Source organism: Apteryx mantelli, chromosome 3 (assembly GCF_036417845.1).
Source record: "Apteryx mantelli isolate bAptMan1 chromosome 3, bAptMan1.hap1, whole genome shotgun sequence".
Lineage (NCBI taxonomy): Eukaryota > Metazoa > Chordata > Aves > Apterygiformes > Apterygidae > Apteryx > Apteryx mantelli.
This window is the reverse complement of record NC_089980.1, coordinates 116,019,414-116,036,074: the sequence shown is the minus strand read 5'-3', so window position 1 is coordinate 116,036,074 and position 16,661 is coordinate 116,019,414. Positions and strand designations below refer to the sequence as shown.

At 37.3% G+C, this 16,661-nt stretch overlaps 1 protein-coding gene across 1 annotated transcript in view; it reads left to right on the top strand.

Annotated features, from left to right (window-relative positions):
• MYOM2 (myomesin 2) overlaps nt 1-11,728 on the top strand; it is a 71,582-nt gene extending 59,854 nt beyond the window's left edge. Inside the window, exons 30-37 of the mRNA XM_013945308.2 lie at nt 571-658; nt 2,426-2,464; nt 3,119-3,224; nt 5,673-5,836; nt 6,161-6,197; nt 6,322-6,344; nt 7,213-7,268; nt 11,384-11,728. Of these exons, the coding sequence (XP_013800762.2) occupies nt 571-658; nt 2,426-2,464; nt 3,119-3,224; nt 5,673-5,836; nt 6,161-6,197; nt 6,322-6,344; nt 7,213-7,268; nt 11,384-11,728 (858 nt within the window). The remainder of the gene's footprint in view (nt 1-570; nt 659-2,425; nt 2,465-3,118; nt 3,225-5,672; nt 5,837-6,160; nt 6,198-6,321; nt 6,345-7,212; nt 7,269-11,383) is intronic.
• The last annotated feature ends 4,933 nt before the right edge of the window (nt 11,729-16,661 follow it).

Sequence of the window (16,661 nt, the reverse complement as noted above, 5' to 3'; positions counted from 1 at the left end):
CAACCTGAATATAAGTATTTATATTTTTCCTTTGGGTTTCTAAATAAATTAAAGTACCCACCCAAATGAAAACCCCCGCTTTTCTAAAGCAGTATCACTGTGTTAGATTTTAGAATGTAAGTTCTCTATGGATAATGAATGCATTGTTTACTTAGCATAGATATTATCTGACTACAGTTATTGCTTGAATAGAAAGCCAGTGAGTTGAATTTAGATAGTTAAAGGGTATTGATCCCTTTTTGTGCTCCATATAGGTTGATTCCAAAAAGTAATAGTTTCAGCTGAAGAAAAATTGCCTCTCTAAAGTGCATGTGGGTTAAAGTTACCCTCTATTACATCTAACTAAGCTACTTGTGATTTCTACTGACCAGGACCAGTCCTGTTATATCTTTATGGAATAAGAGGAAAAAAGCAAATTTCTCAAGGCAATTGAAATGAAATCACAGTATATGTTAGCCTTAAGGACTAACTATATCTGCATAAAAAATCATGTGAAAGCCATTCATAGTTTGTGCAGTGGTTATGAAAATGTATTCTTATCAAGCTTGACATCTTGTGCTTTCCTTACAGCTGTCTCGCAAAGATGAAGGAGTTTATAAGGCAACACTATCAGATGATAGAGGTCATGATGTATCTACTCTTGAACTATCAGGAAAAGGTAACATGTAGTTTACTATATTGGAATAATAATCTCCAAATGTTCTCAAAAAGTGGCAGAAATCTACCTTTGCAAATGGAAAAGGGAGCAAACATTTGTTCAGATTCAGAATTTCAAAGCTCTTCTTGTGTTACAGAGGCCTGAAATGCAGATTACCAGTTAAGGAATTGCAGCACTGAGCATTTTAATGATTAATGAAACAAAAAGGATAAGCAGAGGAATTTAGCAAGAACCTGGCCCTGGAAAATGGTATATTGTACAGGGCAAGCTAGTTTGAGCTCAATGTGCATTCTTCCTTTGGCATCTGAGTGAAGATAAATGCAAGTAAGGGTGAGAGAATCTAGTCCAAACAGTGTTTTATATGTTATCAGGTATCACAGCGGGCTATTCTAATTTTATGCATATTTAAATTTGTTCAGAAAAATAGCTGTTATTTTACCTCTGAGTCTACAGCAAAGAAAGATCTATGGCCAGCATAAATGAATTTCCCTTAGCCCTGGTGGATTGCCTGGGGCTCTCATGTTTACGTCTCACCAACAAGCCCAAAGTGGACCTGTGTTCATCCCACCTACATTTAGGCACTTGACTTGGCATCCAGATAAAGTTTTTTTTTTTTCCCTTGGTCCTAATAATGGAGAAAGACACCTTCAAAAGTTAATTTAGCTCACCTGAGATCTTAAAAAAAAATTTCTTCAGGAGACTCGTGAAGTGCCTAAAGTAGGAGGAAGGGATGAATCTCAGGTTGAAGTCTTAAGCCGCCCTTGACCTGAGAAGGCTGTATCATCTAAGAGACTGCATAGTCTCTCAGGCATTTTTCCTATGCATAAACTCTGTCCACTATTCCTTCAGAAAAACATCTTATTGAGACAGGATAGGTATTATCACCCTACTTTTCCAGATGTCTACTGTCTGGTATGTAACTCGTCTCCTCCAGTCAACATGACAGTGGAAGCGTACTGAGTTTTGCAAAGGCTTCCAGAATTGAATCACAATTTATTTTAGCAGAGACAAAAAAAGGGGAGATCAATACAGACCAAATATACAAGTAGCATTTTCCCAGCTTCATGCAATTCACTATCCTCCCTATTCATAAAAATTCTTTAACATAAATATGGCTTTTAACTCTCCGGTCTTAAACATGCCTTCTTCAGATTATGGTGCCTCTTTCCTTCCCCCTCTTTTCCTCCTACATGTATTTTCTTTCTTGACATTGAATAGGATTCTTCTGCTATGAAAGAGCATCCCACTCTTCTGGCCAAGCTGCCTATGTCTCCAGGGATCTCCCCTTCCACCAAGCCATCAGCTTGGTGATTTTTCAAAAGCTTGGTAGGGTACCTGGTTTCTTTCATTTGCCGTTGAATGACTTTACAATTGCCAAATGCCATCCTACAGGGAGCAGGAGAAAATTGTTTCCGCCCAGAATGTGATAATTTTTCTTTCCCTTGCACTCTCCTTTGAATGTGAACTATCAAGTTTTAATGAATTGTTATTGTTTCTGGCCTGAAGGATACAAAATACAAAGACCTGACAGCACATGGCTGTCTCCACATACAGTGGAGGTATTCAGTGACACAGTACAGAATTCATATGCTTTACGCAGATGGAGTCTCCAAATTGTCCCATACACCTATTGCAATTTTAATGGCTTTCTTTGCCTAAGGTTATGAAGATTTCCCATATCACTTTAATTAAACTAAACATAACAAAACTATATTCTGATTGAATTTTGATGGTACATTTTCTTTTCCTTTTTTCTTTTCTTTTCAGTGTATGATGATGTAATTTTTGCACTGTGCGGAGTCAGTGGTAAGTAAATGCTGTCTCGAATTCTCATGTAATTTTTTTTATATTAAAATCACCTGAGCCTGAGGCAGACAATTTTTATTGCAAGTGGGAAATATCTGAGATTCATGATGCTTATATTATTATGGGCATGTTATTAAGTTTCTGAATAGGCATTTGACCTTGCTAATTGACTCTATTAAAAGGAAACAAAGTGCTATTCCACCTGGCTTGTTTGGTTTAGATACTGTTAGAAAGTTATGATAATGGTTTTCCTTATACTGCCCATCAGTAAATAAGTCCTACGATATAGAGAGAATTAGATTCTGATCCTACTGTCAATAATAGGTCAGAAATCATTCCAATGAAAGAACAAGGTTTGCACAAGAATAAAATAGTTGTGCAATTACAATCATGCCACTATTGTTTCATGGCAATTACATGACTGGTTTATTTTTTCAGAAAGGATCTTGCTTGTCATAATACTTTACAGTAAAACTGTAAGACCATGTTGAAATTAGCAGATGTCCTTTGAAAATCACAAATCTTTCTGTTGTGGTTGAGAACTATGACCCAAACCTTGAACATATTTTGTCCTGATAGTACCAGAACTCCATTTGACTATTTCCTCTTCATTCCGATATCCTATTTGATCTTCATATGTTCTATTTTATATAGGTAAGTCTGCTTCTCCACTGAAGATCCTTTGCACAGAGGAAGGAATAAGACTCCAGTGTTTCTTGAAGTACTACAATGAAGAAATGAAAGTTAGCTGGTCTCACAGGTAGATGAGAATATCTTTCTCAAGATGGAGCCTACATTCAAATTTATTTGAGCAAAATACAGTCTGAATGATTTACTATTTACTGTTCTGTAGCACTGTTTAGTAACTGCAGTGCATAAATGAATTTTTCTTTCCAGCACTTCATATTCCCTTTTCACAGATAATGAACAGAGTAACAGGAAAAATAACAGACTTGTCCAACAGCTATCAGCAGGGCTGTAACAGAGCCAGGAAAAGAGAGTCTCCAGTATTTCAGTCTCTTATTCAACACAATACTGTTCATCTTCCCCTATATTACCTGTTTGGTTCAAAGATAGTAACATATCCTGGCACAGTTGTCTAATCAGGGCTGTCTTTTTCTTTTAACAGATGAAATTCTCCTACTCCAGAACTAGGTGAATGTGAAGGTTCTGCTCCTACAGTTTAATAAAATCCCACATTAAGAAAGTAAAAACAATTTTCAAACTGAGATAGCCTTATATGATGTAAGATATTTTAAATCTATTCCTCCTCTTTGAACAGATATTCAGTGACAAAGGGGAGGCACCAAATACTTTGGTAATCGCCCTCAGCACTGAGAACATGACCAGAAGTGAGCTGTAGAATTCCAAATACTTCTTCCACCCTCATGTTACATTAATCTTTGACTTTAGTGGCACTCTTTATTCATCTCTGTATTTACAATTAAATATGTGTTTAAATGCTTTGCTAGGTCAGGGCCATTATTTGTTTGAAACTGCAGGTAGAGCTTTGAAGGATTTCAAAACTCTTCAAGTGGTTTCAGCTGCCTCATTCCTTGATGACCTCCAAAGATGACATAAAGTGAACTGGTTTGGCTGGTTTACTAGCATATTATCGTAGTTCTGCAGTGATGTACTGCCGTTGATTTATGTGAAAACAATTAGGAATGTAAAAAAAAGTATCAGTGATCATTAGGTTCAGGGAGCTCAAGCAGACATCTGCAAGAGTGTGCAGCAGTACTTGTACCTCCAGCTTTGTATTCAGTAAGTTCTGCTTCTTCTTTCAATAAATGCAATATCCATATGATGGAACTAGTAGGAATAAATATTTTTTTGCCTCTGCCTCCTGCTACATCTGCTTGAATTTTAAAGGTTACTTAGTCCATTCCACTATCCAGTTCATAGAAATAGAAAACTAGAGAATGTTATATGGCAAATCTGGGAACATCAGCATGCATATTTATATTTTTATACATATACCCCCACTCAATATTTCACATTTTATAATAGGCCTTACATGTTGATTATCCTGAAGATCATTAAACACAGATTTTGAAAAGATAAAACTTAATTTCTGTTATGAATACAATAAGCACAAGCCAGAGTTGTTATGTAGAGCTAAAGCAAGGACTAAAACAAACAAACAAACACACCTTCCCCAGGCCTCCCAAATCTCCCTAGTCTTTTACATAAAGTTCTGGGAAATTATTCCTCGAAGACAGAAGGGCTAGGCAATCACTAGTTTTCTTACTGTCATTTGCACAGCATGAAGCATAGCATGCAATTTTCCAACTAGCTTTGAATTTTTCCCTATACTGCATAGCAGGGAAAATAATACAAGTCTAAAGCTAGTATGCATCATCCACTCATTGTACAGAGGGAAATACAAGATACAGTACATTCTAATATATAGTAGTTTCTATCCAAGTATCTAATTTGGTACACTAAGCTTAATATAATTCTCTTCCAGAAAGAGAAATACGCAGTAAAATTTCCTTTTCCGCATCAAAGTAGGTCTCTAGCTATGAAGCCAAATCAGTCCTGTCTAGGCAAATAAATTAACTGATCAAAGAGAAGCTAATACTGACCTTATTTATTTAAAAAATTCAGTTAAAGATGCTTGGGAGGAAGGAAGAAAAGGAATATTTCTTTAGTTAATGAGGGAAAGGAGAAACTTCTTTGCAAACCATTGAAAGTGGCCAGGTTTACGTGCCCTCCCTAAATACCTTCTTCTGTTGCCACTCTGCAGGACAGACTAAGGGGTAGGAGAACCACTGATCTGATCCCATAGGACATTTCTTATATTCTTAACTGAGGAAGATATTTTTCCTCATTGAAGAAGACTATTTGCTTCTAGTTTACCATTCTGATACCTTCCGCTATGTGCATACAAAATGTACAGAACTCTGAAGTCATGTAGCATGTTTGCATACAAACATGCATGGGTGTGTATGTCTATATACCTATGTCTGTGTATGTGTACAGAGAGAGAGTGAGAGAAAGAAATGGAATGAAAGCTCAAGCTAATGATTTAAAAATGCTTCATACACTAGGAAGAAAAGAATTTCCTGTGAAATTGCTCTCAGTAGTTGCAATTTATTTGAAGTTTAGGAATGGTATGTGATCCTTTGTAATGTTTTATAGATGATCTTCTACGGAGAATATACATGAAAAGAATGTTCAAACCCCTTTCTATTAATTTTTTAAGGGAATCTAAGATTTCTTCTGGTGAAAAGATGAAGATTGGTGGTGGAGAGAATATTGCCTGGCTGCAGATATGTGAGCCCACTGAAAAGGATAAGGGGAACTACACCTTTGAAATCTTTGGTGCCAAGGAATCCTACAAACGCACACTTGATCTATCTGGGCAAGGTAAATTTGTAAGATATGGTGACTTTTCGTGGATTAAATGGAATTAATCAATAGTAACCAGGGGAATGACAGTAAAAATAGAAAGCTGTTGGTCAAAACCAGTTGCAGTTTAGCTGCATAACTTTTATGATCATTTTAGTTTTAAATCTGTTTCTACCACATGTGATAGTGGGTTGCAGGTGTTTGGGTTTCCATTTTGATACTATGTAAAATTGTCTTGGTTTTAAAAGAATTTAAACATAGATATGTGTTACAAATTTTACACTGAGTCCCAAATGCAAGTTTTGTTCATGGACAGTAATGCTCTCAATTATTTTGTTACAGCCTTTGATGATGCATATGCAGAATTCCAGCGACTCAAGTAAGCCCTACATCCTTTGCATTTTAGTGCTATAATAGTAGTGCCTTAACTTTTGGAAAAATATTTCATTAATAATTTTATTAATAACATTATATATTTCTCTTCCTCTCCTCAACAATTTTAGGGCAGCTGCTTTTGCTGAGAAGAGTAAGTTTATTTTACATTTTATCAACAATATTCTACTTCTGCTCTGGTGTTTTCTTTAAGGCATTCATCATGATATGGTGCCATAGCTTTCAGAGTTTAGTGTTTGCAGAAATGCCCCATTACTGCAAAATATTGCTGCAGAATTTGTGGTTTTATTTCTCTTTAATTTCAGTGGAAACCTGCTAAATGTACATTTTTTCACATTTTGCAAGCCTCCAACTGTGTCTCCTTGCACCTGTAAACAACCAGAGCTTCTGTGAGGTGTGAACTTCTAGGTGTAGCACAAGGAGGTGTGGACTCTGAAAGATCAGGATGATGACACTGAATACTGGGATCTACCTATTTAGCAAAAAAATAATGCCTGTTGGGTGCAGTGCATGCTGAGAAACAGTGTGGAAGCTTGTTGCTGATAGGGGCTGCAGGGATTCTGATACTTTGATATCAAATCCCCTGATAATGACAAGATGCTTCTGCCCTGCCCACAGAGGCAGAGAGTGACAGAACAAATCTTAGATACCACCCAGATGCTAAAAACATCCTTCTTGCTTTGCTCTGTGTCCAAAGTACAAACTGTCAAACTCTGCAGCAGCTGCAAGGCTATGTGTATCAATCTGAAACTTCGTAGCACAATCTCTGCTAAAAATCTGAGGGAAGCATAGAATACATTAATACAAAATAATGCAAAGTATCAGAAAAAGTATTATTTTACATTTAATTAACAAAGGTGTTTTTTTTTTTTTTTTTTTTTTAAGATAAGCCCAAACAGAAGTTGTGACTAATATGGCACCAGGTTATAAAATCATACAGAAATGAATAATTTTAAATTGTAAACATCATGTGATTTGAATATTTTTCTTTTAATTTCTAGATCGTGGTAAAGTCATTGGTGGTTTGCCTGATGTTGTGACTATAATGGAGGGCAAGGTAAGAGCAGTTTTTGCCAGTGAATTGTGCTGGCTGATATTTCTTTAACAGGAAAAAGGGAGGAATACAGATGATTTCATAGAAGCTGAGAGAAAAAAGAGGAGAATTCAAACCACCTCATGGTCGTCATTTAATTGAGACACATGAGAAGTCATAAGTGAGCACAGTTACTGTAAGCTCTCTGTACAGTCAAGGGGAGGCACAGCTTGATTCAGATCTTAGGTGAGCAGGGAACCTCAGGAGGTGTTGGTCTTTTGTGCTGATTATACAGAAACTCTGAGTTAACTGCAGGCTTGAATCTGGGCTGGCGCACAACTACGTGTATGGAGCGGAGCAGTGCAAGAGGAGAATATACTCCTGCCCTGGAGAAGACACCAGAGGCAGGAGAAGGCAGCCGCTCTCTGAGGTCCAGTGTAACAGAGACAAAAACTAGGGCCCATTCTCCAGCATGCTGGATACAGACTCTTCTGGCTGGTAAGAGTAGAGGAGGGTAAAGAACATACCTGGGACAAAGGGATAAACTCTCCTTTCTTTGGCACACAGTGCCATTACAATAAATTAATTACATCAAAGGCCAGAGTATACACATAGTTTCTGATAGCAGTAGTAACTAAAAGCCCAGATACAGAGTCAAAATTTGTAAATCATCCCCAAATCCCTTCACAGGTCAGTTTGACTGGTGGAGATAGAATTTCATGAGACTGACTGACTGGTGTCCCTCGGCAGGATTTTGTCATTGTGGAGTGGGATCTTATAAAATCTCAGGCCAAACTCTTCAGATACTAGGAGGGAAGGAGAAGGCTGTTAGTTTGATCTGCAGTCAGTCCTTGCAGATGCAAGACACTGAAACTCCCATCCTGGGAGTGAGCTCCAGACCCCTAAGCCTTCAATCCAGGAAAGAGAGACCTGTTTCATCCTTCTGATGGAGGGACCAAGGTCTTGTTTACTTTCCCCTGCAGCCAATCTTATTCTAGTGGGTGTTCTGCCCTTTCCTAAGGGGAGAAATGAGGTCTCTCCCATCTGGGAAAGAGATGACTGAAAGCGAACAGGGAGAAAAAAACAAAGAAATCTGCAGCATTATACATGGTGCAGAAGAGGTACCTGGAAATGATTATCCAGCACTTTTCACAGCACAAGAACTAGGGAGTGCCTAATCACATAGTGATTATGGGCTTCAAGGAAGAAAGGAAGTTGTTTTTAATGTGGTGCATAATTAATTTGAGGTATTTAGTGACTTAGACCAAAATATACTTGGGTCCAAAAAAGGAAATAGGCAATATCAGAGGGTAGTCCAGCAGGGGCTATTAAACACAATATCTGGATGCAACCTGATCTTAGAACCAGTTTATAAGCCACTGATTTGTGGGAAACAGGATGTTATACTGGCACAAGGATGCCACACTATCCATTTCCTGTATTTTATATGCTTTCTGAAGCAGTTGCTTTCAACCTCTAAAAGAGCTAGATGGAGTTTTAATCTGACCAACCATAGCGGATCAGCTCATGAGCCAATGTGACTTTTACCATCTGCTGGCTATCAAGAGCTTGTTCATCAGGCTGTTTATGTCTGTTGTGTGAAGTGCATCTTCAGATGCTGCAGCTGTGTTGCTCTGTTTGGAAATTGCCTTTCTCATGGCCAAAGTAAGAGGCTGCAAACAGAAAAAGTTCTTCCAACTTTCTGTGTAGTTGACCATTTTCTGGATATCTGAGAATAGTCTCTTTAGAAGGAAGGTGGATGAGGTGGACCTTGCAGTGGATACTGAATCCTGCCTAACTCTGTACCAAGCAAAGGTGATTTTCCCCTGGCTTCAGTGGTTTGTTCCCTTCTCTTTCTCTAGTGGGTATTCACATGAGGTCCTTTCCTATTGTGGTAGATATAGGTACCTCACAATGAGAAAGCCAGTTTCTTAGGAATTTAGGAATAAGACACCTTAAAGCCAACATCTTAAAACACTGTAACTGTAAGGAAACAACTTGAAGAAGTCACCCCTAACTGCATGCACAGGGTTTCTTCATGCAAAATCATACCCTAAAAACCAAGATCTTAAATTAAGGAAATGCTACTAATTCAGTTTCAAGAAATAAAAGGCTTCAAAGGAGACAAAATCCTCATAATGTGAGGATTAAATAGCTGAATGTGTGAAGAGGAAACGTCTAATTCCTGAAATAAGGCAAAAAAAAATGGATCACAAGGAAGTGAATTTTTAAATTCACATCTGAATTAAATATGAATAGTTACCGAGCAAGATTTATGTAAACACAAGCATGAGAAGTAACTATAGGAAAGAAAAGAACAGAATTTTCTTCATGCAATGGAATGGAATTTCTACACAAATATATGAACACAAGACAAAGCTTTACTAGTACTTATTAAGAAAATATAAATGGTTTTAAGTCACATCTATAATTTAACAAATTAGAACAGTCCCAAATAATCTAAAATGACTGTGGAATATATCTAGACTATGTCTTGTCTCTGGCAAGTTTTTAATATTAACATAGTGAGACTTGATTAATTATTATGAATTAATTATTAATTGCTCTTAAATGAGGTCACTTTTGAGGGCAATAGTGATGAAATGTTGCCTGAGTTACAGAAAGGACCGTAAGATTTAAGCTCATACTATTAGATATTAGTTTGATTTACCAAAATTATATTTTCAGGTTTGCTTCATTACTCCTTTAATTATTTTATGGTAAGGCTAGTTTCTACAGGCCATTAGTTAACTTTACATCACACATGTTATCACTCCTCTTAGAGTACTTACACTCTTAGGTTGTCACCAGATTGTACCTAGAGCATGTAAATCTTCCTTCAGTGGTCCTTTCTGACTTTGGATATATGGTATACATAGTGTATACAAGATGGCTTCTATTTGAGGACATACAGGACTTTTGATCTCTTAAAATTTCTGTCTGTTTTTTTTGTTGTTGTTATTTTTTTCACTGGTTTATATCACACCATTCATTAGAATTCAAGAAAAAATACTTCACCCAAACATGCACATGTGCACACAGGCAGACTTTCTCTGCTCCCCCTGGATCAGGAGCTGGTGGAACCTTTAGGCAATATATGGATGCATTCTGCTAGAAACTGTCACCTTCCCTTCCCTTCCCTTCCCTTCCCCCTTTTCCCCTTTTCCCCTTTTCCCCTTTTCCCCTTTTCCCCTTTTCCCCTTTTCCCCTTTCCACAAAGGGATAAATATGTGAAATTCTTAAGGTGACTTTTAATTATCTAGGTAAGAATTTGGGGCAGAAAGATTCAAGTAAAGGTGGACAAAGCAGGCACTTACCAATACAATTCCTCATAGGATTCTTTCATTTATTCTATCATAACCATACCAACACACATAAAATTTACATACACATATGTACTGTGGTCAAAATTAGGTTCAGCAGTAACTATATAAAATTTTGGAAGAATAACCATGAAAATTTTATGGGCTTCATCTCATTTCAGCCCTCCTTGGAAAACATCTAAATTGCCAGAATGGCCTACAAGATCATTTCAGATATTTTCTGAATACACTATACATGTGTGTAATACTTTTACAACCTTTATGTATTATTTAGTCTTCATAAAATATTTCCACTTTACCAGTCAGCTGGAAACAACTTTCAGTGACTCATGTTATGTACTAATTCTTTTTAAGTGTATTTTTTTTAACTAACTTCTCCAGTAATAATCATGAGGCCTAGGTCAGAAAAGATTTGCTCAGGCTTCCTCCCTGCTGTGTACAGGGAATCTTCAAGGATTTTTTTTAAACCTATCATTTTCTGAACATCATTTCAGACTATTGGGTTGTCAGGAATCTCCTGCAGACAAGACGGCAATGACAGTCTAATGTACCATCTTCAGAGAGTGTTACCCTGTGGCTATTACTGCATCACAGTCACTGATAAAATGGTGAAAAAAATGAATCAAAGCAAAAAAAAAAAAAAAAAAGAAAGAAAAAAAAAAGAAAAAAAGAAAAATATTTCTTAGTCTTCAAGGATATGATACCTGCCTTCCTTTAATTAATTAAGAATGAGAAGTGCCTGAAAGCAATACTGAGAATATGCTGGTTAAACAAGTCTGACTGATACTTAAAATGACATCTTTTTCCCTTCCTCAGACTCTGAATCTGACCTGTACTGTGTTTGGAAATCCTGACCCAGAAGTGGTTTGGTTCAAGAATGACAAGGCCTTTGAACTTGATGAGCACTATGTTGTTTCGCTGGAACAAGGAAAATATGCCAGTTTAACAATCAAGGGAGTGTCCTCAGAAGACTCAGGCAAATACAGCATCCACGTCAAGAACAAGTATGGTGGGGAAACAGTGGATGTCACTGTAAGTGTGTACAGACATGGTGAAAAAATGCCTGAAATTAAACCTGGCCAGCTTGCTAAACCCAGGCCAATACCACCATCAGAAGAAGTCCTAGGACCTGAGGCCAAGGCAAAGTCCAGCAAGAAATAAAGCTTGAAACTGTACGTTTGAGAAACAAAACAGTAGAGATGAGTTGCAGTTGAGGTGTTCCCACACATAACTAATTGGTAAAGTCCAAAGGGAAACTGAGCTTTTAGAAGTGTGCTTTAGGGAGGCAGCTATGTTACAGAACTGGACACGTGCAACAGTCTCAATAGAAATACATGTAATAGGGTGGGACTTGCAACTAGCGAAAAATCAAATGCCTGCCAGCAGTTCCTCTGTGCAATGGCAGGTCCCATAAACCTCCATTTCCACCCTCTCCAGCTATTTGCAATACCCCCCCCCCCCAAATAATAATCCCCCTCAAAGCCCCACAACCCTCTTTGAGGACAAATGTCCTCATCCCATCAATGAAGGTAATGAACTGCAGTTAGATAACATATTCAGAGATGAGCCTGCTTTCTTACACACACAGTCCCTTTGGCTTTGAAGCCGCTGACTACATGAGTAAGTCTAGTAGATAGTTCCTCTTTAGTAGTGATATTGTTGTTTTATAGTTTCAGCTTATCTAGTAGAAATTTGCAAATGTTCACTGTTTACTCATTGAAGCATAGGTTACATGGTTGTATTTTGTTTTCCTTGCTTTGTGCTAATAAAACTTTAAAAGTCTCCTTGGGCTTCTCACTGCACCAAATCACACCTAACTAGTTCTGTTTACTCTCTTTCATTGTTTAATTATTACTTATTGCGCAATTTCACAGCTGGTAGCATGCAGACAATTGACTTTCAATAAAGAAAGCAAATTATGGTTAATCACGGTCACTGGGTGGCACTTACAACATTAATTTTACTCTTTATGATACAGGTCAAGATGCAAACTCAAACTGGTACCAAAGACATGTATACAATTCAGTCACTTAGGATAATTATGTGTTTGATTCTCCTCTGTCCAAAATGAATAGCACAGCTCTTCAGTGGGTGAAGTGATGTTCCACTAGGCAAAGATTTAAATGTGTGCTCATCATGAAACGTTCAAATAGAATGGGCTTCAGTGAAACTACTCATATATCTGTCATACAGTATATGCTTGAGCATTTGCAACACTGAATTTTTTTAGACCGGGTTCCCTATTCGATAACAATCCATTTATCCACTTAGATGAATCTGTGTAATCTGGCAACCAGCTTCCAGCAAAGAGTTCTTCTTATGGTAGGTAACACTAGTAAAACAAATGCCCTGGATGCTGCCCTCCTCTCTTCTGACTTCTCCCAGTCTATGGAGTAGGATAAATGTCAGGAAAGAAGAACCTAGTGGGAGAGAAGGGAGATGGAACTAGGGGTGGCCTACAGAAATGGCACTCTGCAAAATCTTCACTGGAAAAATTGGGTGAAAATTTTTGGAACAAGCATCAGGGCTGTAAGTTGTCTTTGGGGGTCATGGCTGAAAGCCAGACCTGAGTCTCCAACACTGTGCTGAATGGATCTTAAGTGCAAAAGTATGGAAATTGTTTTTTGTTTTTCAGTAGACAAACTAGAAAACCAGGAAAATGAACATTTTGAGAGTAAACTTAATTTCTTTTTTTTCCCTGTTTTTTCTCATCTGAGTGACATAGACCTTCTATTGTTTTGTTTGGCGCACAAATACTTCACTTGACTCCCAAAATATTTGATTTTTGAGACAGATGAAAAACAGAGGAAATAAAAAGCCAATTTACAAGCTGTCAGTTAAAGTAGGTTGGAGGAGTCATCTGGGAGGTAAGGAGAGTGACATTTAGTCATTCCCCATCTGCCTCCTCCCTATCCATGGGCATTTGAACCTCTGTCTCTGACCATCTAGGGCAAGTGCCATAACCTTCAGTCTTCATTGTTTTTGGAAGTACTGCTTCTCCCAGCTGTTGATGCTTTTTCACTTTGTGTGACTAGGTAAACAGGCACTGGAAAAGACCCTTGACCTAGATGTCCTACCTCTCATGTGAGCATGCTAAATGTGAGACCTGAGAGGTATTCTTCATTTCTTGCACTTCATCTTAGTTTCTAGTACTAAAGGAGGGTTGAGGGTACGGTACTGCAGACTACTCAAGAGCCCGATGGTTTGCACACATAACTGGGGATGAGAATAGATTCACTGTAGTTTGAAATTCCTCAGGTGAGAAAGAGTGCAAGCCTGCTCTGCAACCCATTAACTGCTGTGAGTAGTCATGATAAAAAGCAACTGGCCAGCTCTGGAAAGGAAATAGTCTTTAATCACATTATATTAAAAAATACTTTACTTTTAAATAAATGTCTTTCTGGAGAGATTTGTATACTTAGAAGGAAAAGGGAGGTATAAACAGTCCAGAATTACATTAAACAGAGATGAAAAATGTCTGATTTGAAGTGGAAAAAAACTTGTTTCTATGGAACCAATGTGTCTGGTCATTGAATGAAATTATCTGAGAGGATTAAACAGTCAAGAACATGATATTATTGTGAGATAGTTTAATTAGGAGATTTTAGAACATAAAGCAAAGCAAAATTTTATTCTTCAAATATCTATCAAAAATAAGAAAATTAAATATTTCTGTGAATCTGACATTACAAGAACTTCAGAAAACCTTTCAATGAACTAAAATAACTCATTTTTCTTTCTCTTCTATTCTAATTTAGTATTTAAGGCCATTAAGGTTTTCAGATTCTTACTACAGCAGGCTCACAAAATATCAGAGCCAGTCTCCGTAGCATACAAAGTGAGTATCAGCAAGAATTTAATATTATTCTTATCTCCTTCTACAGTACACAGGTTAAATTTAGCTGAGACTATCAAATTATTGGATGTTATGGCAGCTTTTCAGAGGTATCCTTGGGCACAGAAGACAAGGTTAGGCTCATCTCAGTTGTACCTTTAGCTGGCTGTCTTAGTTAAGCAAGCTTCACTTATTTCCTTTCAGGCAAAGAGAAATAATTTATTTTGACAGTTAATCCTCTGCTGAAGTGCAGAAATTATCATTCACAGGAACATTGTATTCAAAAGGCTAAGGACTTGCTATAAACTGTTTCATATTTTTCGGGTTTGGTGTACCTTCAATTCTTTTGTACACATTTAAAAATGTTGTTATCGGTGCTAGGAAATGAATCAGGCTAACGTTGTTTAAAAGAGACTCTCTTCAGAGAGAACACGCATCTAGTTGCCCGGAGGGGCTATACAATTGGATAGACATTAGAGGGACAAATAGGATGCTCTTGTAATCAGGTCAGATGGAATTCATAATGAGGCATATTAGCATTTGCACATACCCTTCATAGGCTTAGTGTCAGCATTAGTTTAATTAAAATACATTTTGAAGGAGGGAAGAGAAGAAAATAAAATTTGCTGAAAAAGGTCTGATGTAACTGTGCATACTCCCACTAAGTTCAGCAGAGAACTGTTCATTTATATTGCATATGAATTTAGTCTGTTGTTTTTACAAATCCAGGGGCTCATAGCAGTGAGTTAGCTATTTCTTTTACCCTTAAGAAGAAATGCTTCTCTGAGAATGATTTTGTCGCACTGGTAAGTTTTGCGTTGTCTGAGTTTCATATTGTGCTTTTCTAGACAGTGCTAGCATGAAACAGAGCATCACTGAGTTGTCACAGGAGGCAGATAAGGTGTCAGCCAGTTGTGCTGATGGGCCTGAAGTCATGGCTGTGTCTGTCAGGTTGGCACTACACTTCAAGACTGGCAAAGCTGCCATTTCTCCGAGCACCTGCTTCTTTTGAATCAGCTTTGATATGTTACAGTTTATTTGCTTGAAAACAAGTTCTATGAAAATTCCTCCTAAGGCCAATTTACAGGTGTTTTTTATGTGGAAAAGATTTTTTTTTTCATGACATTATTTGCCTCTAGTGTAAATCTTTCCTCAGTCCGTAAGGTTCACTTGCATCCTGCAAATTAAAAACTTGGATACACTACATTAATCTGCTCTTGTATGGAGACAGAGGTTCAGTGATAATAGCACCCTAAGTGTTGTTAACGCACAGACGGTTTTTAAAGAAAACTTTTGAAATATAATAAACACTTTTTTTACAAGTTCATAGAATTCAGAATAGAACCTCTAGATGGCGCCAAAAGAACAAGATAGAAATGAATAGGTCTTAAAAAATTCTGCCAGCTACAGCACATACATCTTTTTGATGCAAACACATCACTTAGAGGATGGGAGATTATTAAAAGAATTATACTTATGCCAGTGACAAGGACAGGTCCAGCAAATGACCGGAAATAGCAGGTGATTTTGCAAGCAATAACATCACCTCTTAATCTTTGCATGATGCACATTAGGAGGTTAAGCATGCTGTGTAAAATATTGCAAGACTCTTATTACATCAAGTTTCTTTTTAGGATATGAAATCCATAACATATAGGCTATATTTAAAGGGGAAGTTTGAATTCAAGCTCTAAAAGTAACCTTTCAGACTTAGCAGTTTCTGTAGATTTTCAACACACTGTTTCTAATATTGAAAGGCACAAGCCCTACAATTTTTATTCAGCCTTTGTAGAGGGATGATTCCATTTGAAATTAATGAGAGGTCTGGGAGCAAAGAGTGCAGGATCTGGCTCTCAGCACTGCCACTGCAAGATTCAGTGATATCAAGACCTGTGAGAAACTACTAGTAGCCTTCTATATTAATATTTTATTCCTCATTGGAATGCGCAGTAACTCAGTACTGGCTGTGTCCTTGGATATTAGCTGAAGGTTTATCAGATTGTTATATTTTAAAAATAGCACACGTGACCTCACATCATTTCCTTTATGAACATTTGAACTTTGTGTGGGTGCACTAAAGGGCTGTTAACTTGTAATAAACCTGACTTATTTTTTAAGTTAATGTAACTTTTTTTGTTATTGTTGCTACTCTGTAAAATTAATATTGTACAGTTGATAATCAGATAGAAGAAACACATAGACACCCTACTAATATGGTTAATAGCAACAGCTAAAGCCCTACCCATGGCATCCTAAACT